Below are 24,626 nucleotides of genomic sequence, written 5' to 3'. Positions count from 1 at the left end.
GATTACCCATGTATACTGCTTGGATGCGGTGTCGTATCGCTCTAGGAAGCTACGGAGAGCGATGATGGATGTTGCGCGCTCGAGTAATTGCTTCTCTAAGACAATAAGGGGCGTGGCTGCCGCATCACCACTCGGTCGCGCATCGGTGGTAGAGTGAAGCGGGCGAAACGGACGGCTATCGCGTTGCATATTTCAATCCACTTTCACTTCGCCTTGACGGACTGTAAAGTGACCCGGGCTGGTTAAGATCAGGCCCGGTGATAGCCAGAAGACTAATTGAGGAAACGATACAGTCTCAGCTTTACAGCCTTTTCTGCGTATAATCAAAGATGATTGAATTTGACAGTCTTTGGTTACTCTCGATCATCGTCACCATTTTTGATGTTCCAAAACGAGTATTATTTCACTTTATCGCTATATTTACAAACAGAATTATTACGTCTACTAGTGTTATAATGCTTCGAATAAATGTATAAATCGTAACGTTCATTTTATTTACTGCATTTCCAGTAGTCAATTCTTTGTAGTAGTGGCGATTTAAAATTAAATTTATTATTGTAATAGTGGAGGTAGTAGTATTTGTAGTGGTGGTGGTAGTAGGAAAAGGAGTAAGAATAATAGTTAAAGTAGAGTCAGGTAGTTGTGTAACGATGGTAGTATCTGTCTAACTACTACTTGTATCAATTACAAAAGGTATAGAGGAAGAAAGATAACATGGATGCCGAATATTGAAAGTGGTTCATGGCCATCCATTTCCCTGTTGTGAGCGCCATATCCCCTTGGAAAGAAACGGAACATTTCTGACGAATTGCCTAATTCAAGCCAATGCAGGGCAATACCAATGACTGAAAGATATAAGAAATACCTACTTACTATTAATAAAGGAACTATTTTGAATCCCTGGGAAACGTCATAATCTGTTGCTATGACGACAGGAAGGACGACATGAGAAAATGGACGTTCCTATGACATGACGTCTTGGTAGACTAATATACCCTGCATCCATCAACACCAGAGATGGTCTCATCTCAGCAACCATCCCACTATCAGCTCTGGTATGTCTTGAGCATCTCCCTCACTGAATGATGGGTTCATCTTGTCTCCTGCTCAGTCTTGTTCGAATGCGTTAGCAGTTTTTGTTCTTCTTCAACATCAACTTTCCTCTCCATGAGATCAGTAGAGCAATGTAGAGAGTGGATGCCACATAATTATTGTGATACAGTAATCAAAGTAATACCTCAAGAGCAAAATATCACGATGATGTGAGTGCTAGTCTAGACGGGATGGAGGATAGTTCTTCAAGTGACGACGTTGAGAATGTGTTTCTAAAGCCTTGATTATAGACTAATGGGATTCGCAGCATAGAAGCAATGCTGTTCAGTGTGTGAGTGCTTCAAAGTTGGCTCTTTACACTATACACAGCTATGAAAAAAATGTGGCGAACATTGAGATTGAAAAAATGCCGTAAACCGAAGGAAACCTTGTAGGCCTAAAGCACATTTTAAATCGTGATAACCTTGATTGGAAAACGGGGCAATTTCATTGACCTGATTAATCTAAAAATCAGATTTATTCAGACTTTGAATTCAATTAGCATGCAATAATGGGCAACATGCACGACAACTTTTGCACTATAAATGCACATTCAGCCGATTTGTTATCGGATCACGCGATCGAGTATGAAAATTGGTATGAAATTCTTGCCTGGGTGTAATTGGCAAACCTTCAGTTTTTACGACTGAGCAGCGTCAATAAAGCACAATGGCTCGCTACGCTGCACAACATTCAGGACATTCGCAACTTCGTCGTAGAAATCAGCACTTACTTGTAACGAACCTAATTGTGTCCTAATTCAAGATATTCTTGATACGATTCAGCCTGATCCGCAGAATATGTCAACTTCTCTAGGAACTCCCCAACATTCTCACTTCATCCCCAACATTTTCATTTCATGCGCTGTCGGGAATTACTCGTTCTGTGACGGTAACATTACAAAATAAACAAATCCACCGCCAGATTGTGAACAGTGTTTTTATGGTTGTTGTTGTTGTTGTTGTTGTTGTTGTTGTTGTTGTTGTTGTTGTCGTCGTCGTCGTCGTCGTTGTCGTTGTTGTTGTTGTTTAACTTTGCCACTACGTCACTTGTGTGGTTTCTAGTTCCACATGGGATAGTGGCGGGCGGTGGTGAATAACTAATACGACTACGAGCTCATTACATACACATAAGATTCAGGAAGATTATGGGGGTAAGACTACTGAATGAGTGAATAAGGACAACTGTCTGTCGTCTGCAAATAGGCTAAACTAGGCGGGTAAGTGCAGAAGCTGTCATTTCCGCGTCTGGCGGATCAGCATATTTGACACCATTCCCAGATCAATCCTATTTGGAGTTTCCTCGACAGAGCGAGGGCAGTCAAGTCTCGACCCCGAAGCGACGCGACAGAGGGATATCAGTAAGGGCGATACGTTAAGACCGTCACGCAAAGTCTACACCATCACCAGCCGTATTTCCTTAACTTAAATAGTGCTTTATTCTAGATGTCATCAAATCTATCAAATTTAACTCGACCCTAGGATGGCATTACACTCTGAATTTAGTTATATGGGACACTGGCTACTGATAACTGATAACAGAATTCAACGCTTAATGATATGATTGAATCGCACTTTACAAAGAGTTTGCTTCATTTCTTCGTACAAATAGAACATTCAGACACGCACACTCATAAATGTATATTACATCATGTATTATCACCATTACTATTGATATTATCATCATGATTATGATGATGATGATAATAATGATGATAATGATGATGATGATGATGATTGTTATTTCTATTTTCATCATCTTCATCACCGTCATTATTATCATTATCATTATTATACAAATAAGGAGTGGCAGAAATAGGCGTCGATTATCATACGAGACTGCAGGGCTTGCATATGCAACTGCCATGGCTAGAAGGGGTGTTTTCTACCATATTGCGTCTATTGGTTAACTCCCTCTTCTTCTGTAGACAGGCAGAGCGGCCATGGGAGAAACCTTATACCATGGAGCTAAGGTTAGTAGCTCCATGCTTATACCAAGAGCGAGTCACTCCTCTCGCCTCTTTTGCTGGCAGATACTCCAGCTTGTTAAGGGTCCCTCTTCGTCCAAGGAAATCCAATTTTGTGTCGTAAATGCGAGAGAATCGGATTCAGGTGTTTGCATTGGTGCTGCCAATCTGGAACAAAATCCTTTTAAGAATTGTAACCGTTAGCAAGAGCTGAGAGTCTAATTCTCCCCTTAATACCTTATTGAATTCAAATTGATGTAAGATATTAGCGAAGGCGCTTGGTACTGAGTCATTTAGTGGATTGGTAAGAATTAATTATTCCCTTGTTCGAGTGTCCATCTTGCCACCTTTAGTCTTGGCGCTAAACGCAAGTCTTACTTCAGCATTCAAATCGGATTGATTTACGAGCAGTTTATAGTGAATCGACTTTTTTTCCATTTCTTAATTTTTTCTTAATCTGGCACAGTCTGTTTTTACACCCTGAATCTGATTAGATTGTATTCATATGCGTTCATATTAGCATGAAGTCAAGTTAATGGAATTCATAGATTAATTTTATAAAAGGAGCACTGGCACATACTGAGTATGCGTACAATCGTACTTAACGAATCGAAGAAATCACTAAACAACCAATGGCTTAATTCCCTCGAAAGGATTATGTTAGAGAAAGTGACGTGACAAACTGACTCATGACGATCATGGCTAACGTCACACTAATAATATAAAATATAATTTGTCTATATACTTCCAATGTAGAGAAAGGAAAATATATCGTTGTATATCTTTCGTTCGATATACGTCTAGAATACAGACTACGTATCTTCAGCATCTGAGACTAAACCTGGTACCTTCTCTTCAGTCCTTTCTCCTTTCCCTTCTCCACAAATCGTCGTTTCTCGACTCGTCGCGTTGTGTAATAAATCCTCAACCTACATCCTCATCGCTTTAGAGACTGGCATACGGCCATCTGGCCAAGAATTTATGAAAACAAACGACAGAACGCTCTTCCCTCGCATCTGTATGACTCGCTGTTTTCCCGATTTAATCCCATTCCTCTATTTTCATTAAAGGTATGAAGCACATACATGCATGCATGCAGGCCCTCCTCTAGTATTCGTGTAACGTCCACGGAGTGTTTTTAGAGATATCTGGTTGTATGCAGTATATGAATACCAATTTGCTTGGTCTCTTTCATCTCACCGCCTAAGAATGAGAACAAGATCGCCTTCCTCTATTTCACATTGAACTAAGTATTTTTATGTATTAAAAATGAACAGATTTAAACCGTGCAAGCTAATCAGCTCATCATGGGGGGGGGGGGGGGGGGGGTCTGACCGATGGTCCCATATAGAGCCATTCAATTATAGGCCTAGATGGAGAAAAGCTTTTTATACACTATTCATGTGAAATCATCCTTCACTTCCGTTGGTCTTGCAACTGTTATCCTTATCACACGTTTTGCAAAACGAAATTGTCGTGTGAGAAAACCGCCAGCTAGTTTTGATGACGAATGGTTATGATATGACACTTTTTGTTTCTGTTTGACAATACTCTTATAGATAGTACAATTGTGACTCTGCTGGTTTTAAAAAATGATCGCTTGTTAAGACAAAGAGACATTAATGTCTTAGTGCTGTTAATGCCATAAAGGCCAGACGGATTCAAACATTCTCAGATTTCTTGCTGGTGATTACGTACTGACGGCCACCATACTCGAGAACAATTTTAGTTAGGGATTAGATGGAGCGACATATAACTATATCTTGTCATCTTTGCTGACTACTCATATCAGCTTCATCGTCTATTAACATCCGGGTTCTTAAGAATGAAAGTCTACATTAGTCAAAATCATGTGCATTTGTTGACAGTATAACATTTGCAGTTGCCACACTGCGGTATAAACTTCGTAAAGATAGCCCTTCAATTTTTCATCACTTCCGATTACGAAGGAAATGAATCTTAAAAACAACAACAACACAATAATCTTGCAGGATGACAATACATGTATCAAGTATCGTGAAATCGATGTGCTGCAGTGTATGCGCAGTGTAACACTTTATGTTTCGTTTACACCGAATGGTGACAGTGTACTATATACACCATGCACAATCATCTCTATTGCCACGCTCTGTGACCACGGTGTGATCACACCGTCACACGTTGACACTTTGATTTGGATGACACTCATCCACAGAGTGCAAAGTATGATGGTGTGCAAAGACTAAACGCTATGTCATCAGTGTGAGAAGACTTAAATTTGCTGATAATACAATAAAGGTTGTCACTTTGTTTAGAGGTCTGTCTTTAAAGACTACTGCCATTTCTTACAGAATGACTCTTCTGTCTTGTTAAAGACTTAATCTGTGATGTGCATTTCATTAAATTTATGATATTAATTCCTCGCTATTTTGGTTTCTCTTTGCCTTTATCTCGTTTTAAGCGAAAACTTACAGGCGAGAAAAACTGTGCGTGATTTATCGAAACAGTCATCAAATATGTCAGAGTAGTTTAAGATCCACCGAAGATAGCTGATATAAACTGATTCAATCCATCGCGTTCTGTGGTGTGGTTCAAAGTGATTAGAACTCTCAGCATTGATTCGTAGGGAGATCGTCTGCAAGGGTAGGGCTAGAGTAAGTCTGCCCTTTTATATTTTCATCCACCATAGTTGTGTACCTCATGAGTTCCCGCTGCTGCCGTGATATGGTTTGTACAAACGCGCCGTTTGTTTGCAACATCCCATCCCGACAAGTGCGGCGACACTCTGCGTACAGTAAGCAATGGAAGATAACAGCATTGACAAACCCCCTCTGTCCAACATTGTTTATTCGCAGATACAAATATAGCGGTAATGGCGGTGCACATAGCGAAAAGGGGTTTGATCCCCGCCGGAGGAATGCCTCTGATGGAGAGTCTCAATGACGTCACAATTTGTTGAAAGACACGGAGTGTTTTGCGAGTCGTCTGCTAAATTTGTCCGAGCAGGGCCTGGGACATGCACGACTCCCATATGTTTCCTGCGAGGATTTGAGGGATCGCGCTAGGGCTCGAGATGAGAGCAGACAACTCTCTAGACAGACTGCAAAGTGCTTTTAAAGGTCGCAGGACGGTTTTAGGAAACTCCAGGAAAACATTTCAAAGCTGTTTGTCATAACAGTGAAAATAAATGTAGCGTTACAGCGTTTATAACCTATGTCTATTTTCTACACTGTAAAAGAGCAAAACCTCATTGCAAAAGTCTTACGCCAAATCATTTTCCCCGAAGAATACTCAAAATGCCTCAGATATGTGCCTTACTCGTTTTATGAAATGGTGTAATGTTTGTCAATATCATACTGTTTAGTTTCAAGTTTTTTTTTTTTTTTGGTCCATATTTCCCAATTATTTTTAATCAACGTCAAGTTACAAAATAAACGAGATTCTTGGAGTTTAAAGAATACTGCTTCCAGTTGGCCTAATCGGAATCAAAGGACTTAAAAAGAATCACCATGAGGAAATTGGTTCTTGGAGACAAATGAAAGAGAATGACTTGCTGATATAAAGACTAATGGATTGTGTGTCTTTTAAAAGTGCTTACTGCCAAATCACGAAAGAGAGTTTTGTTTGATTGTAGTGATGTTGTCTCTGCAGTTGTTTTTTGAGAGGATCCAACAATAATGACATTATAGTCCGTGTCCGAGCCTGACGTGTATGAAATTATTGTTGGCTCGGCACGTTATAGCACTACTGAGATTAGAGGAAATCTACGATTACGTCGAAGTGTCGCACATTGCTGGGTATAGAATAACAGAGTTGCACTATATCACAATCATACTGGCGCTTGTTGAGTCAATTAGTTGCAATGACCCTGCACGGTGTAAAGTATGACAACCCTTAATTACGTAACACAAGAGCGGTATATCGAAACGAAATGAAAGCCGACAGAAGACCTTCAAGTATATAGAGAGATACATAAGCGTCCTGTAGCACTTTCACTGTTCTCGAGTGCGCATATACCTGTGTGCTGTCTTAAGCAATACATTGTTTTCAAATCGCTTTAAATGTGGAGGCTCGAATAATCTCATTCTGTCATTTCCCAGGCACCTCCATGATGTAGTTGAAGGAACCGTGGAAGCAAAAGCAGAGTAATCAGCTGGTGTGGTAATGAAGCAAGACAGCATGGGATACTGTGACCATAGAGGAAGTGCTTTAGCAATAGTTGTCTTCTTTTGTAGGTTGACCATATCATTTTGGTGGCGTTTCATGACTAGTCAATTTATTACATTGAAATTGTCATATTTCACATTTGTCACAATTTGAGTCAAACTGTTCACGCACTTTCTCAGTACAATTGGTTCTACGATTTGCTGTAGGGTCTCCAGATTGTCAGAGACAAGACAAGTCTCTTTTGAATGACCATTACGCTGAACTTTTGAATTTATGTGATTTGTAACAAGAAGACATTATGTTTACAGTGTAAGAACGCTGTCATGATATAACCTTTAATGGGAAGGCACATTTTCATTAAATCAGCCTGCGGACTCGAGGTACCTGGTGTTGTGGTGATGGTCGACCGAGATGAGGAGGGAAGGAGATTTGGGAGGGGGTGTGCAGGTGCCTGATCCTGCAAGAATCCATTACTTGCATGTCCCCTTCTCTCAGGCAGTAAGCCCTGCTCGCCTCCAAGCCCCGCCGGTCAGCTGCAAGCGATGCGAGGAGAACCTTGATGTCGTCTGCTGATGGCGCGAGGGATGTTGATAGCAGACATCACGTGACCAAAAATCCTCCTTCCATTTTTGTAACCGACTTTAGAACCCTGGGAAGCGCGGATATGAAGAAACTCTCCCGGTCGCGATTTTTTTATACATATTCCGTGATGAATAGCGTGCACAGAATATATCTACACATCGACGTATTATGATTATGCTGGGATTCGTGAAATCGCATTGGAAATGAAGAACAGCACTTAAATAGTGGGAAAGCGTGACAATTTTTCCTTTAACACACCACATAATATTGTTGTTGAGCCCAAGTGGTATATAAGGTGAGAAGAGGCTTATGATGGATTACTGTAGATACGTACTTCTCTAATCTTTATCATATAAAACTAACACGTGGTTTTGGGTGCTTGTCGTGTACGGCATGAATATTTATCTACCTTCTACTTAGCTCTTTGGCGGGTGACGAAAAATTGTCATTTTTTTTTTCATTCTGTGTAAATTTTCAGCTGACGAGTGACACCGTAAATTTACATGTCGTCTCTGCGTTTGAACCAGTAACCCTTAATGAACACCAGCCACCCCCCCCCCCCTTCATTCCGAACTGAGGGATTCGTGTTTTATTCTCTTGTTTATCATATGAAATAATCTCATATGATATAATTATATATTGTAACGGGAGTCGGCAACAGCCATCAGTGTGTGTAGCACCAGCTGTATAGCCGACAACCTGATCGATCGCTGTGCAGTGGAGCACCGAGAGAACTTCCTAGCCCCGGGTGTCTCGGATAACATTGAGTATTCAATATGTGTCATATTTTGACGCATTCATGTGACATACATTATACTGTAAGTGATGATCATGACATTACATTTTGTGCAAACCACATAGCAATTCAACAGCTGGAACAGCAAACCGTGGCAAGCAAACAAAATGCTAGAGCTGAACTCAGATGTAGTTGTTTTTGTCAAATTTAGGATGATTTAACAAAGAACCATGAGATTTTCTAATTGTAGTTGGTTCATTGTGGCTAATTATGGCGACAAACTTGGGTAGGAATAAATTACCCAAACAAGTTATTCTTTGTCTGGATGTTAACTGACTTGAGGAATTGATCGTTGTGTCTGAGAACGATTTTGAAAGAGAATAATTTGATCTTTACTTGTCACGTCCTATACTATCCTCAGAAGAGTCATCATCTGTTTATTAAATTTTCTTGAAAAATGAGGCCATTCAAACAAAGGGTCCTGCGAAATATTGACGAAACTGGTGATTCTGCCAGATTAGATTGTCATCTCAGACAACAGTATGAATGAAAAAGCAGTCTTACATTAAAGTCAAATGTTTGATTTTGAAAGAATGATGGGTTGAGTGCATGGCCCTTAATAGCCTTCATCACACTGTGGATTTCAATCTCGTCCATCACGATTTTCTCCAACAGACAGACGTGGGGAGTGCTTTTGGGATTTAGTTGATGACCAGTTACTCACGTGACCGTAAGACGTCACGACTTGCAGTGGTTGGCCCAGCTAAGAGTCACTCAACTTCCCCTTGTGAGATTTAAAAGCTTAACACTTCTGTGATTCAGCAAATTGATTGAGTCTAGGACTGTGAAAGCGAGAGAGGTCTAACTTAATTGCTCCCTAGCGTCCGTAGAATTAGTCCACCTGCCCTGTTCTTGGGAGGGATTGATCAGTTTGAGTGGTCGAATTTGGGCGGGAAATATTCGAGGTGAAGTTTGTCGTCTGCAGTAATCAGCGGACGTGACGCTCCGATGAGAAGTCAAATCGAAAGTTCTCGGTTTGCTGTTTTCATATACGTTTGGGTTGAGGCTATAGGCAAGGTTGCACTCACACATACACAAAAGTTTCACAGAAATGCAGACAGACACAAGCACACACACATACACGAACTCGCAGAATAATTATATATTTTTTCTTGTAAGCCTTGTTCATTCCAAGTTTGCTTGAACATTAAATGGACACGTTTCCGTGCAAAGCCTATTATACGTCAGATAGAATATTCACCACTATCATTTCTTGAGTACATTTGCATATCTAAAAGAGACATCACAAAATCATAAACCATATTACCAAATCAAAAGTTTTGAAATATATCAAATATTCAGAAACCGAGATCTTCTGACATTGACGTGCTCAGCTTGTTTGAATACCAGGTTCGCTGATGTCAGTTTTGACTCGAGCACCTACGCAGAAATGCACGAACGGGACCATTGTAAAAAGAAGCCACTCGGCAAACAACCGCAGTAACACAAAAACTTTAATGAATGTTACTTGACTTCTATTTCAGGCAACCCCTTAGACAAACATTTACATTCTCGTGGGACTGAGTGAGAATGAGTATTTTTTATTAAGTTTTATGTGTGTATTTGTCTTTATCTCCCATGAGGAAATGAAGGTTCCCATTGGGACTGAAGTGTTGAACGTTCAATATTTTGATAATCGATGATCAAACACACAAAAAGTGAGGTGACACCAAACGTCATACTGTAGCTCCCTTCTTTCAAGAAGACTTCTTTCAACAATTTGCAGAGAGCGATCTGCTGACAGTAGCAGACGATTTCTCGTGATAGTTAACGGACCACTAGGCGTTTTTGAAGCTGATCTCACTGTCTAAATCTTTCAAATCTGCGTGGCGATGCACTTATCTCCACGCAAACATTCTATTTAGTTTGTTTTGATTTTCAGATTCTTTTTTTTTTTTCGTTGTTACGTGGATCCTCCTTTGCAAATTTCCCTTGTCCATTTTCTCTCCCGTGAACAATTTCGATTTTTATTTTCAGATAATTACAAACTCTGCCACATAAACAATTACTTTTTTCGAACATCAAGGTCTAGTGATATATTTGAAAATCTGTTTATTTCCTAGTCTTTCTCAAGCCACAATTTGGTCGAGTTGTTTTCTCATCAAAATAATACAGGATAACCATTCCTCTTTCCAAGCTAATTTAAAATAATTAACGGGTCTTTCTCTTTGTGTGTTCAAGGAAATGAAGGAAATGTTGTAGTGGAAATATGATTCCCATTTGAAGCAAACTAGATCATGGTGTTCGGTTTACAGACATTTAAATACTCATTACCCCCAGAGATATTTCTCTCATGTAGTTCAATTTCAGACGTGTTTATATCTTATCACTTATATTCCCTGTAGGAATGAATTTTCATTTAACGATTTAGGCCAATGTTTGTCGTGGCGGTATGGTTATAGTAACAATAACCTTTCCGCCGTAGGTCCAGCTAAATTCACAATTGATCCAGAAGGGCAATTAACTGCATGAATTAAACAAATCGATGATTTCCTAGTCCGTCCGGGCCCCCGGGGTACCACTAATGGCGCTCCAGAAAAAAAAAGTTGGTCACAGCAACTTACCCAGCATTATGGTTATTGCGTAATCGCTATCGATTCAATTAGAAGATGGCACTAAAAGTACATCTCGAGGCCACGAAGCACATTGCCAATGCTAGAAATGAAGTGTGGAATTTTATTTGCAAACCGAAGACATGCCATTATATAGGTCAAGATGAAAACGGGTTATACTCGCACGACAAAGAGAAGAAAAATGTAATCGCGTATTTACTCTTGTACTTCTTTGTGAAGTGTTATAAATTTTTTGACAATCTTATTGAATAAGTGAGTAAACTAGATATGTCATGTTTACACTGCGCCCAATGCAGTGTGTTTGCTGCTAGGTAAATGTTAGCACTGGTTTCCTCCTCTAATAAATGTTTATTATTCCGATGATTCTTTTTTTTTTTCCTTCTATTCATAGCGTGTGAGGATTTTTTCAAGATAAATATTGAAATATTTCTTCTGTCTCCCAAATGCAAACATATCTTATAATCTTGCGTGTTCAGATCAGCTGAATCACGCCTAGAACATCGCAAAGTGGGAGAGAGAGAGAGAGAGAGAGAGAGAGAGACTTGCTGTGAAAGACGAACATACATGAAACATAATTGACGATTTTGGGCTGTGACCTTTACTTTGTCATATTTTCAAAGTGATTTTGAGCTCGACGAGCTCTTCAAGGTGTAATCATGGAAATTCTTTCACTTATAGATACCGTCAAAATGTCATAAACATTAAAAATTCTGTTAGTGTGTGTATATATGGATATATATGTATATTTGTTTATTTATTCAATTTATTTATCCATTTATTCATATGTGCATGTGTATATGTGTGTTTGAGTGTGTATGTGTGTTCGTGTGTGTCTTATATAATTAGAAAAACAAATTTTGTTATGCATAAATGTTTGTACGAGTCTTGCGATCTCTGTCATATTGTGTTTAGTGACTTCATAATTGGACAAAATTCGTATAAAAGCACTATTTCTAGTGAGTAAATTTATCCCTTCTGAAAGACTTCAAGGTACATTACGTAATATATTCTCCTTTTGCTCTCCTTTTCACCAACCACGCAATTTCATCAGTACTCATTCATTAGAACAAGCATAATATTTTCTAATCGTACTTGAATATTCATCCAGTTCTGAAATGAGCAATCAATGTATATTTACTGCATTTTACTTCATTCCGTGACTCCTTGAGGCACCTTGCATTGACTTTGCAAAGAAGGTCTCATCTCTGAATGTAATAGTGTTTTGCAAACTAATTATATAACATATTACTCGTTTTGTTAAACTAGAGATCATACAACGTATTTTAGTTTATGATTCCCAAAAAGGGGGTCTCTACTCGCCTATCATCAGATATTTTCGTTAATTGGTGTCACCTAAACCGTCTTTTATCTGTCTGGCTCTTCTCATCTGCAGGTGCGAGACGAGCTTCAACGCTGCTCCTGCCCCGTCCAATTCCCCATGATTCGAGAAGCCGAGGGGAAGTACCGCATTGGGGATTCCAACACCCTCATCTTCGTTAGGGTAAGTCCCTCTGACGTCATCACCTTGGAGATGTGACAATTAGATTTACAGCATTGGAGATGCGCAACTCATCACCTTGAAAGTGACGCCATGGTTTCAAGTATTAAATAGATAAACGCTTTCAGATACCACTAAAAGGTGCATTCTGTTCTTGAGTGTCAAAATAGTGATGAGTGGGACTGAGAAAGAATACAAAAGTGTAAGGTGGTCATCGAAAGAATTTATTCATGAATTCCTTTAAGTGTTGTGAAGTTTGTTCATACAGTGCACTCCCGTTATAACGAAGTCCTCGGGACAGGCGATTTTCTTTCACTATGTCCAAATGTCTCTATCGCCGAACAGTAAAGTACATGAATTTATAGAAGTAATAATCTTTTGACCTGAATTTTTACTTTGTCGTAAGGAGCATCTCGTTTTAACCGTGTTCGTTATAACGGGAGTGCACTGCAGTTTTTTTTTTTTTCTACTCACTGCTGATCACGCTCATCATTACTGTTCATCACTGCTGACAATTATTTTATATTACATCTCCTGCCATCGTATCCTCAATTAACATTTATTGCTGGGTCAGCTAGAAGCATTCGAGGGGGAATGTTTGTTTGTTTGTTTGATTGTTTTTCAAGGAGCTTCCTCATGATATTCATTCAATACTTCCAAGCCTCGTTAACCAGTAGTTCTAGGCTATGAGTAACTGGAATAAATAAATATTCTCTAATCGAGATATGTCACTAATATATCTCTCACCTCCCATCTCTCTCTCTCTCTCTCTCTATCTCTCTATCTCTCTTTCTTTCTATTCATCTGTCTCTATATCTTTTTCTGTTAATTATCTATATGTATTTATATAATATCAAAATCAGTGCGAGTCTCTGCACAATTGATAGCCACGATATAGCCACGAGTGTAACCACGAGCATAGTCACGAGTAGAGCCACGAGTAGAGCCACGATGCTTCATATGGTTTAGCTGAATAATTCTCTTTGTGTAAGAGTCGTTATTCCTTCTCTTATCTGTCCATCAGTCGAATCCCAAAGTGTGGAAATACATTCTTGTTTGTCCGTTATTCATTGATTACTTTTTTGTTGTTGTATTTTTTGTTTATTTGGTCCTCCCCTGGATATCTTACCATTCGACGGATGGAGGTTGTTTCACTTAATCACGCTTTCCTGTCCCTTTCAATTATTCACCTCCTAAAACTTCTTTTATCATTTGGACTCTACGTCTGCGAACCATTGGAAGCATCCGCCAGGGAATATAAAAAGAATGCTTGTGCCTGCCTCTGGCTTATCGTCTGCCAGCTATAGTTTCGCCAAATTTAAACCCTTTCCCGCCCGGCTATCATTGTTACTGGTTTCCATTTCTTACTCACAGGCCCAGGGAAGTATATTGTTCATGAATTCTAGGGTTTACCTCAGCACAGCGAAAATTGCAATTCACGACGATTTGATCGTCTGCAGCTGTTCCCCACAAGAAACTTATGAGCAATCATAAAATATGCTCAGTCATAATGCGCCTCTTTTCCTTGTGTTGAGTAATAATGCATTATATTCCCGAGATCTGGGCACAGTAATGACCACTTTCTCAACCCTGTGCCATGGTACACAACTCTGGATTTTGAGCACAAGGTCAAGGGTTCGAATCCTACCTAGTGCATTCAGCATTAGCCAGGACGTTTGCCCCTAATATCCCTCTTGACCCAGGTGTATAAATGGGTAAATGGCAGTGCTTAAGTGATAACAATGACTGGTCTCTCTCATGACATTATTATTTTCGTTGTTATGATTATCACATAACATGTCTAATCCATGGTCGTGAGAAAATATCACAAAGGACTGTACATCAATCTGTGACTTAAAATTTTGGGATCACCGAGTTCTGTGAGTTGGTTCAACAATGTTAAACATGCAGGGCTCGAGTTTCGCTTTGCTTAATTATGCTTATACAGCAGGCACCAGTACAGTTACAACGCCCCGGAAATAATTTACGCGCAGTAATGAGAGGTCAGCCTCTCAAGTCCAGAGGACGTTCACGAACTTCCGCTAAATCCTTTGTCCAATTCTAATGGGCGTAATAGGTAACACACAGGCTGTAACAGACGGAAAGAGAGAGAGAGAAAAAAAAAATCAACAACAAATGAACAAACAAACAAACTGCTTGCCACTTCACGAACGAGACTTTCATGCTAGTGCTACTTGATTTCGAAATTAGCGGCTGAAAAGAGAATACTTACATGTCACGTAAGTGTGTGGTTTATAGAGATTATACAAGAAAAAAACAACAACAAAGAAATAGCTCTAAAGTCAACTACAGAAGGTAATGGAAACACTGTAACATGAAACACGTGAATTGGAGTCACTTAATCGTTTTCGTCAAATTAGAATGGTGTAAAAACAGGAATAGCATACACCACCAGTAAATCAAGGTGAAACGAACGGCGGTTTCACGAAGCTAATTATGTGCACCATATCGGTCCGATGGTTTCTTCGAATTTCACACCTTGTGAAGCAGAGAGTGGTACGTCACGTGGTGTGGAACTGTGCCAATGACATGCAAGTTGATGCATCAACTTTATTTTATTTTTTAGTCAAGAAGATATCTTTTTTTTTTTTCGACTGCCACTCACGTCAAGAAAGAGTTAAGATAATCATACATGACTCAATTTTGACGATGCGCTGGTGATAAGTTTATCACGGCTTCGTCACTGTCCTATAACTCGATTACAACTGCGATGAACCATTAACTGGTGACGTATACACTGATGGCTGATTCTTTGATTACTGATCTGTCTTCGGAGACGACTCGGGAAAACAAGTCAAACCCAATCCTCTTAACCCATCACATCCAAGAATATGACAACCCTCGTAGAACCAGTACATGACATCTAAGGTTCGCGTAAGCAGTGGGTTTATACAAATCTCAATAGCAAGTGCAGGTAGGGGGGATTTTGTTTTCTCGTTGAATTGCAGATTGCAGTGCTGCAGAGAAAGAGTCATACATAGCTAATAGAAAGATGCACATACCCGCAACTTTATCCCAATGACTTTGCTTACGTCTTGTGAAAGTTATTCATTTGTTCGCAGAAATACTCTCAGCGTATACAAGAATAAAACAAGCCATAGCAATTAAGCCATAGTTGATACAAAATAGATCAACAGATCAACAGATAGAATACCATATAGGTAGCATGGTTCACATATGATCTGTGTGCTCGTTGATCATCTTTTCTCCCCAACAACTCCCATCCCACCCCCCCCCTCGAAAAAAGAAGAAGAAGAAGAAGAGAGTACAAGATATATAATGTGTTGATGTAAATTATAGAATGCTGTAACTATCTAACTAATTCGTTATTTGTGAAAACATTTAGTTTAGATAACATTCCATTTGTTCTGCCATAAAAATAATTGCTGTCGTGCCGATGTGTCTGTCCTTGATGATATTACTTTTTCTGGTTATTTTTCCTCAGCACATTTTGCCCGCTTTCAGGACAGAACACAATCATTACGAAGCAAAGTGCCTATAAAGTTACCACATGATGGCGCTCTATTCCATTCTGCGCCAGTATTCCGTCCAACCTCTGTAGTTAATATTTAAAATCACAACAAAATCGTGTGGATGGCCACACCATCCCATAACATACGAACCAAACCAAAGCTGAGGCAAAAAGATACATGTGTGTTGTTATAAACCCACACCCATGTGATATCTTAACATAATAATAATGTTCAGTAGAACTATTTAAGTCCAAGATTATCGTCACAATGTTTCATTAAAACACTGAAGCGATTATTTACAAAAACATTACGTTCCTTCTGATCATTATCCATAACTTATGTGAAGAAAACAAATCTTGATGCACCTCAGATAGTTAATTTGTTTATCATTCCTGATACGTGTTTGTGTTCATCCGTCCTTAAGTGAGTAGGTCAAAGAATGATGTAGCTTTCACAATAAAAACATTCTTCCTTCGAAGTAAACTTACACAGACTGAAGCGGGTGATGATACCACCTATTAAGTTGCTCGTCATCGCTGGGTTCTAGTCACCGAGCTGAAAGGCCAGACTTCGTCCTTTCGCCTTTCATTCACTGCCTCCTTCCCTTGATTGAATTATCTCCCATGTTGGCTTTAGACGCATCTCCCAGTCCGAATGGCGTAGTTATACTGAGTCACTGTTCCGCCCAGATTCTTGCCCCTCGTGTGTATCGATATTGGTGATAGTGACTGGGCAACCTCTAGCCACGAGAAAATCCTGGCACTTTGAATCCATCTTATCATCAAATTCATTAGCTATCTACGAGTTTGACGCACGTACAAGCACTTCACTTTGACGAAGAAAATCTTACAGAAACAAAATGATATGAAAAGGCGTGAACTTTTGAGCAATTAGCACATTTTATTAAATCAAATTTTGTCAGTTTCGATACACATCAGATTCACCGAGGAGAACTGACAACGTTCCTCAAAACATGTAGTAGCAAAAACAACGTTTAACTTGTTCTAAAGTTTCTCTTTAAACATTCAACTGCGTCTAAATGTAACATCAAACTGGTATCATTTCACTTTTCTAAGTGATTTTATTCTGATATTCTAATGCTTTAACACTAACTGAACATTTTTCCAAAGAGTTGTATTACCTCTTTCGTCTTCTGATATGGTCAATGGAAACTATTATACACGTATGTGGTCTTGGTGGTTAGTAAACGTTAGGAATAGTAATAATAATTAATTACAAACTCGTTTGATTAAGGTTTGATAATTCAGATTTTCCTGGTGTTTAGTTCTGAGTTAGTATAGCTTGATTTTAAGTCATCTTTACATAGCTCAAATAATGTTATTGTAGTCTTGTCTGTCGACGAAACGAAGCCAAATAAATAAAAGGCCTTGGCAGAGACTATCGTGAGTATCATCGTCCAAGAAACAATTCTCTCTTTTGACCCAATGATTGTCACTGTCACTTCAAGTAGAACACTATCCATGGGGAGAGATATTATGTTTGCCGGAGAAAAATAATCAGCACAATGTTGAGCAGTGAAAGAGTATGTTACACATTACCAAGTAATTTCTCCCTCTCGCCAATCATTCCTCTCACATGTTCACTATCAAACCTTCTAATGACTACATTATGGAGCCAACAGTATTTTCTCTCTAGATTTTTCTGCCCTGAATACCGCCGACTATCCCGCAGGGTATGTTATTTGGGTTATGGAGCTAAGGATGTCAATTAAAGGCCCTGACGGCCAGAGACGTTTAGAGAACATGACAGATGACTGTCTCACCAAATATTCAGCAACTTACGCTCTGTTCGAACAGGAACAGACTGAGGCAATATCATTCTATCTCCCTCCCCTCCTCCCTCTCCCTCTATCTAGCTGTCTCTGTCTGTCAGTCAGTCAGTCAGTCAGTCTCTCCTAAGGTATTCAACCGACTCTCCCTCTCTGTATATACCTGTAGATGTATGTATGTATGTATGTGTGTGTGTCTGTCTCTCTCTCCCAATATGTTAGAAGTAAAATACACATCTCTCACTCCTTCTGTCTACCTGTCTGTCTCTCGCTCCTCCCTTACCTTCCTCTCAGTTTTCTATGTCGTTTTATCCCTCTCTTCACACCTCACTATCTGTCTGTCTGTCTGTCTGTCTGACTTTCTGTCTGTCTGTTTGTCTGTTTCTTTCTCCATATCTCTCCGTCTGCAATTTTCCTCGTCCGCATCGTCATAACATTTCAAGGTATTTGCCAAACCACAGTGCATAAGTTATGAACTCCTGAGGTTGCCTAATGTTTGTGTCGTTGAACTCCTAGTGGATTGATGATGCCAACAGACGTCAAGGTTGTGAACGTCAAATATTGCATGCCCCAACTGTCGTCCTAAATATTGAAACGCTGAATGAAAGCTTAATTGATTTTGTGTCGTTGTTTGTTCCCCCCCCCCCCCTGTTCAGATTCTTCGTAAGCACGTCATGGTCCGTGTCGGCGGCGGCTGGGACACGCTAACTCATTACTTGGACAAGCACGACCCCTGCAGGTGTGACGGTGAGTATGCAAGCACAATGGTCGTACCAACACCCTTATTTCTATGGCTTTTCACAAGGGCGTTGGCTTCTTATTCGGTGTCATTACCCCGTGACGCTCCTTAACCCTTTTGGAACCAAAATCTATGGCTGTCTTCGACACTGTACAATCAGGTTGTCAGTGGTAGTGACAGGATTAAGCAGTCACCACGTGGGAGATTACTGTCATCTTAATCCTCACTGCATTCCCCTCCCAGTTAGCTCTGTCCTTGGAATCTTCTCCTTGCTGGTTTGTTTGCTTGTTTTAAGGGGTAGGGGATTGGGGGAGGGGGTCGGATCAACTCTCATGGATCACATGCCTTCAATATCTCCATCATTGTGTATTTCTGTCTTTTCATTTTATCAATGCCGTCTTAAGGTTTCAAAATGTCCTGTTAATTATTGCATTACGTTTATGTCACTCGTTTTGCGTAACCCTTTAGAACAAGGGAAGTTTAACAAAATCTTTGACGGTGCCAGTATTTCAGTTGCCTGTCATTTCCGCCTCCCATGGTTCTTCAAAGATGAACGCAGGAAAACGTAACCGTTTAAAGAAGCCCTTGAGCAATGACTATGCAGAGCGATCTCTCGATTAGTAGGTATCCCCCAGACAGCGTGATCTCTGGCTCACATCAAAAGCTAGTTATGAGAGGTTAATGAAAGGCATGCCAACTTTATGGCCGACAAGGCGACGGGGCCCACTCGAACTTGAAGATAATTAGTGTCCTTCCCTCTTTATGGAGCTAATGCATCATGGGAAGATGTGTATCGAAAAAAAAAATGATCATGCAGTTTTCACAACGGCACTTGCTAACAACGTTTTCGATCCCCCGTCCTCCCCTGCCCCCCCCCCCCCCCCTAACACTTTCTTTGTGGAATGACATCTTCCTCCATGCCTCCGGACGACAAAGAATTTTCAGCTCAGCGACACACGCACACTAGCAAACATGCATACGTACAGACATACGTATACACATACATGCACAATACATACATACATATAAGATACACACATACATACATGCTTATATACATACATACATATATACATACCTGTACATGTTTACAAAATGTATAATACAGACACATATATCCACTAATGACTTTGAAGTGCATTTGTAAATACTGCATAGTTCTAATGTTATAATTTCTCTTGTTTTTGCAGTGCACAAGAAGGGAAGTCGGCGAAGTACGGCCGGGGCAGACTTTGGTCCCAGAAGCCCCAAGAGGAGGTGAGTAACTGATTTATATAATAATAATAATAATAATAATAATAATAATAATAATAATATTGTCTTCTTTACCCAAGAAGACCTCTTCAGAGTTGCCACTGCTCTACCAGAGGGCCCTGCAATTATTATTACCCTAGCGTTGCCAGGTACCCATTTATACACCTGGATCGAGAGGGACATGGTGGGTAAAACATCTTGTCAAAGGACGAAAGCACTGGGCGGGATTCGAACTCTGGTCCTCCGATCGGGAGTCGGGGGTCTTATCGACTATACCACAGCGCCCTCATTAATAATTCCACCTGTCGTGGAACTTGTGTTAGAATGTTTAAGAACGTTTGTAAACTATGGATTCAATCAGACGACCAGGATAAGATATAACTCGTATTCTGTTTTCATGCAAATGATATACATATAGATAGTAGTAGTTCCATGGATAGATCATGGAGCTACTAACTAGTAGCTCCATGGATAAATTAAGGGTAGATAGAGAGATAGAGAACACTATAAGATCTGTGTTCCTTTCTAATGATTGATACATTTTTAACTCTTTTGCAGAAGTTCGGTCAACCCGTCAGATGTACGCGACGCCCTCAACGGTGAGAGCTCTCCTACAGAGAATGGTTCCAGTAAATCCAACTCTCCGTCGGTATCTCCCAGGCACAGCCTCAGCCTCGACGTCCGACCACGAAGCGCCATCCTATCGCCATCGCGACGACAGAGTACCGGAGATACGTCCCGCCCTAACAGCCTTAACCTCAGTGTCAGAAACAGTCCACGGCCCCTACGGAGGGGGAATAGTTTCGACATATCTCCGCGGGTAGTCACTTCACCAGATTCAAGCGACACGTACAGCAACCCCGACGTGGGAGAGTTACCGGTCACGCCTACCAAAGAATCCACACTGAAGAGGAGCCATGGTCGTGTTGTGTCGGCCACGCGGAAAATCTCACCAGACTCCGATAGCACGACGTGCAGCGAGCCGGTGACCCGACTCTCCTCAACTCGTAGGAGGAATTCAGCCAAGAATGTGCCGACTGGAAGTAACAGGACATCTCAGACTGCTACAGAAGAGTTCCTTAGGCGGAAGCGGCAGCAAGCAAAAGGTCATGAAGCAGTAGTGCGGAGCGCCCCCACAAGCCCGACACGACGACGTAATGCGCCACACTTCGGCAACCAGCGGTCTTCCGGGAGGTCGCGGGATCTAGCGCGTCGTGCGGTCGCTGGTGCTGCCGAAGAGAGGAGGAGCGAAGGCGAACGAGCACGGGAATCGCGCTCTCTGTCTCTGGCCGGAACGAGGTTGCCAATGTCCAGAGACTTAAGCATGAGTCCCAGTTTGAATCGCAGGAGCTCAACTCCAGGTGGACTTACTCGTAAAGCGCGTCCTCAATCAGCCAAGGCGGGAGAAGACCGAAGACGATTGAGTAAAACGACAGAACCTATTCTCATGATTACCCGCAACGATAATGGGCGTCATCGGCTTGACAGCACCAGCAGTTGTGAGTCCAACGACAGCAGTGTTAAGTCAGGCTCCAGGAGCCTCACCGGAGCACCCATGTCAAAGATACCAGAATCCAACTTTAACAGCAAGAGTCGAGTAAGAAGCGTCTCGGTTGATCGAACAAAGGGAACATCTGAAAAACTTGGTGCTGCTGGTGAACGAAGACGCAGTCTCTTTGATCGTGCACAGACTGATCGAAAGAAGCCTCTAGAACGATCTTCCAGCAATCGCAGGAAACCTTCCATAGAACGACCCGTTGTAAATGTTCAAAAAGAACGAGTCCGTTCTGACAAGGTACAACCTAGATCGCGGTCGTTGTCACGTGACTGGCAGACAGGTAGTCTAAAACTTCCCAGGACCGGAAGCTCCAAACGAGCGCCCTCTGGGGCCAGTGCATCCGCTTCATCCAGTCCAGTCCGCCGAAGACGTTCAGACATTCCACCCTCTGTGTATATCTTTCCCGACGCCTACGATCGCCTTGAGGATGGGTCGATCAGCAGCGGGGCGAGTTCACCGAGAGCAGGCGCTTCGTCGCGGTCACGTCTAAAACCCCCAACAGCCATTCCGCCACATCTGAAACCAGACCATTCTGCCATGACCTCCATCCGGAAGGACAACCGAGATGGTCCTCCGACAAGAATTCCCCTCCCAACCAGCCACAAGCGCCTGCTGGAGACCCAGGAGAGATCGCGATCCAATTCCTTGCCTAGTATCCTCGCCGATCTCCTGGAAGCTTGGCAAAGCGTCCAGAACAGTACGAACGAACTGACCGCCATGGACCCCTTCGATATGTCACCTTGTCTCAGCAGCGGAGGGGAGTCGGTCTCGCCTACCTCTTTGATCCGCGCAGCTCCGGAACTCCAGAACGACTCGGGCTACGAGGACAACGCCAACATGAAGCTTTCACCAAACTTTGTAAACCATCTTCCAGTGCTGCCGTCTCCCGATCCCGACAACTAGGAGGCGGTGAATGTGGAAGGTCAACCGTACCTCGAACTCTAAAGGTGTTCTCCTTAATTTGTGCTGTATGATCATGCTATTCTCACTGAATATTCCATTCTCAGTCTCAAAAGCTTTAAAAGAGGTGTATTGTAATGTAAACATAGAGATTATTATTTATTTTGGAAACGTGTAATAATGTGATCCTAGAGTGGTGTACGTCTGTTAGTCATTATATTCCTGCTGAATACTCGGTGTAGTCCAGCTGTACTCATGTAGCCTACTCTGTCGTAACAATTTACTCGTGTTTGTTGCTCAATGACCTTGTTCTCACTGTTACTCCTGTTTCTCGCTATGATACTAAATCATACATGAGCTGCTCTTACAACAACATAAAAAAAAAGAGAAGGCACGAAAATGATGTTTTTCATGTGTATATGCGTGAGAATATAGGAAGTAAATCTGAGCTTACATAGTTTCAGCGCTCTTTCGAAGTGGAGTCGCCATGGATACTAAGCCCGATGAAAAGAAAGAGAAGGGAAGAGAGAGAGAGAGAGAGAAAGAAAGAATGAAGACGCTGACCCTGAAGAAAGTCAAAGTGGAAGTATGCGGTTAGAAATTTAAGGTAATTTTGCCCCAGCTCGTTTGTGCCTTGATCTTTGATCTTGAGGCATGACGTATGAAAGTAAAAGTAGTCCTAAAATTTGTCTTACCCTGCATCGATTCCTCCAAACCTTGGATAGGTGGTGCCCTTTGTCCCGGGCGAGCTAGGAAATAGGAATTCCGTGAGATTAAGGGGCGTAGGAAAAGATGACTGCTCTTTCGGACTCCGGCAATTAACAGAAAATAAACCAGGATAACTGGATATTTTACGTCATTACTTAATCTTAGGAATATCGCAAGAACTGTACTTATTGTTCATCAGGTTGACACCTGCTACGACACACAAAAAAAGAAAGAAAGATAAAATGACAAAATTCTTGTATTCCTTCATAACGATGAATTCATCATTATCATTCTTCGTCATCATGGTAGATAATTATTCCCAGAGCGATATTGTACTTCATTATAGTTCGCATCCGCAGTAGGAAGCACATAAGATAACACTTTGCCATTGAAATCACTAGTGTACATGTAATTAGAGAAATCATTCATTCCTTGATGAAATTTTCATATCAGTATCATTGAATTAAAAAATGGAAGAAAAAAATGTCAGTAGTACTATTAGTATTAGGTAAGATATCCTCTAATTGATACCTAAAAAGTGGAACTGACAAATCTACCCTAATTCAGCCTTTCAGAACTTCATCGCTTATTGGGTAGGCAAAGCTACAGTGAAGCATATAAAAGAAATCAGAAAAGTTGAATAACCATGTCTTCATGAACCTTTTTTTTTTTGTTAACAAACAAAGAAATAAACGTGACTTACGGAGGAGTACGAAGTGACGTGTAAATATAATAACGATATTTAAAGAATTGGAGTGTAGGTGACTTTGCGATGTTAAGTGAACATGTCGAAGAAAGTGTTTAGCATTTTAATCAGGCAACAAACTAGATTTCACCATCAAAGCTTGTATTTATAAGCGGTATAGTGTATCTATCACAGTGTGTTCATGTAAGACTTGTATGCATAAGTCGATCGTAAAGTGCTTGATATCGATAGAAAGAGATTTTTAGCTGGAATTGCAATCGCTATGACGTCCACAGATAGTTCCCATAGTAGATTGTTAATGCCTGTGATTGCCATTCTGTCGTGTCTGCATCATATAGGTATACATTTGTGGAATAAAAAGAAATTTTATGTAGGATATTCACGTCAATGTATAACTGTCCTGATTTTGCGATGGAATGTACATTGCTGCTAAATGCAAATAAGTGACAAGGCTCGCACCAAATATTATAGAGTTCAACTTTATAGTGGATTAACGTAGAGATAGGAATGTAAGTGGCATTTTAAGAGATTTTTTTTTACATTTTTATTGCAGTCAATTCAGTGATGCAATGTAGTTTAAGCTTAACAGACTATAGCCTACTTTGTTTGACATTCCACGTAGTTAAACCATGCTAGAAATGACCACGTAATTATTTATGAAAATGAATTATCGTGGCGGCAATGCATCATTGGCAAGTTGATAGTGGTGATGAAGAATTCTATGCAAATGAGTTTATGAAATAAGTGCCTCCAAGGTAAATATTGGAGCTATTTTTTATTTCAGTCCTAGCTTTGCTGCTTTTGTTTTTTCTTCCTTCTGACTTC

The 24,626-nt window shown here is 40.7% G+C and overlaps 1 protein-coding gene across 1 annotated transcript in view; it reads left to right on the top strand.

Annotated features, from left to right (window-relative positions):
• The window catches only part of LOC140227371 (uncharacterized), an 80,486-nt gene extending 57,563 nt beyond the window's left edge, over positions 1-22,923 (top strand). Inside the window, exons 2-5 of the mRNA XM_072307783.1 lie at positions 12,549-12,656; positions 18,593-18,683; positions 19,866-19,932; positions 20,488-22,923. Coding sequence (XP_072163884.1) covers positions 12,549-12,656; positions 18,593-18,683; positions 19,866-19,932; positions 20,488-22,390 — 2,169 coding nt within the window. The 3' untranslated portion in view covers positions 22,391-22,923. The remainder of the gene's footprint in view (positions 1-12,548; positions 12,657-18,592; positions 18,684-19,865; positions 19,933-20,487) is intronic.
• Positions 22,924-24,626: the final 1,703 nt, after the last annotated feature.

Source organism: Diadema setosum, chromosome 4 (genome assembly GCF_964275005.1).
Source record: "Diadema setosum chromosome 4, eeDiaSeto1, whole genome shotgun sequence".
Taxonomy (NCBI): Eukaryota; Metazoa; Echinodermata; class Echinoidea; order Diadematoida; family Diadematidae; genus Diadema; species Diadema setosum.
Note: the sequence above shows the minus strand (reverse complement) of the source record. Positions and strands in the feature narration are given on the sequence as shown.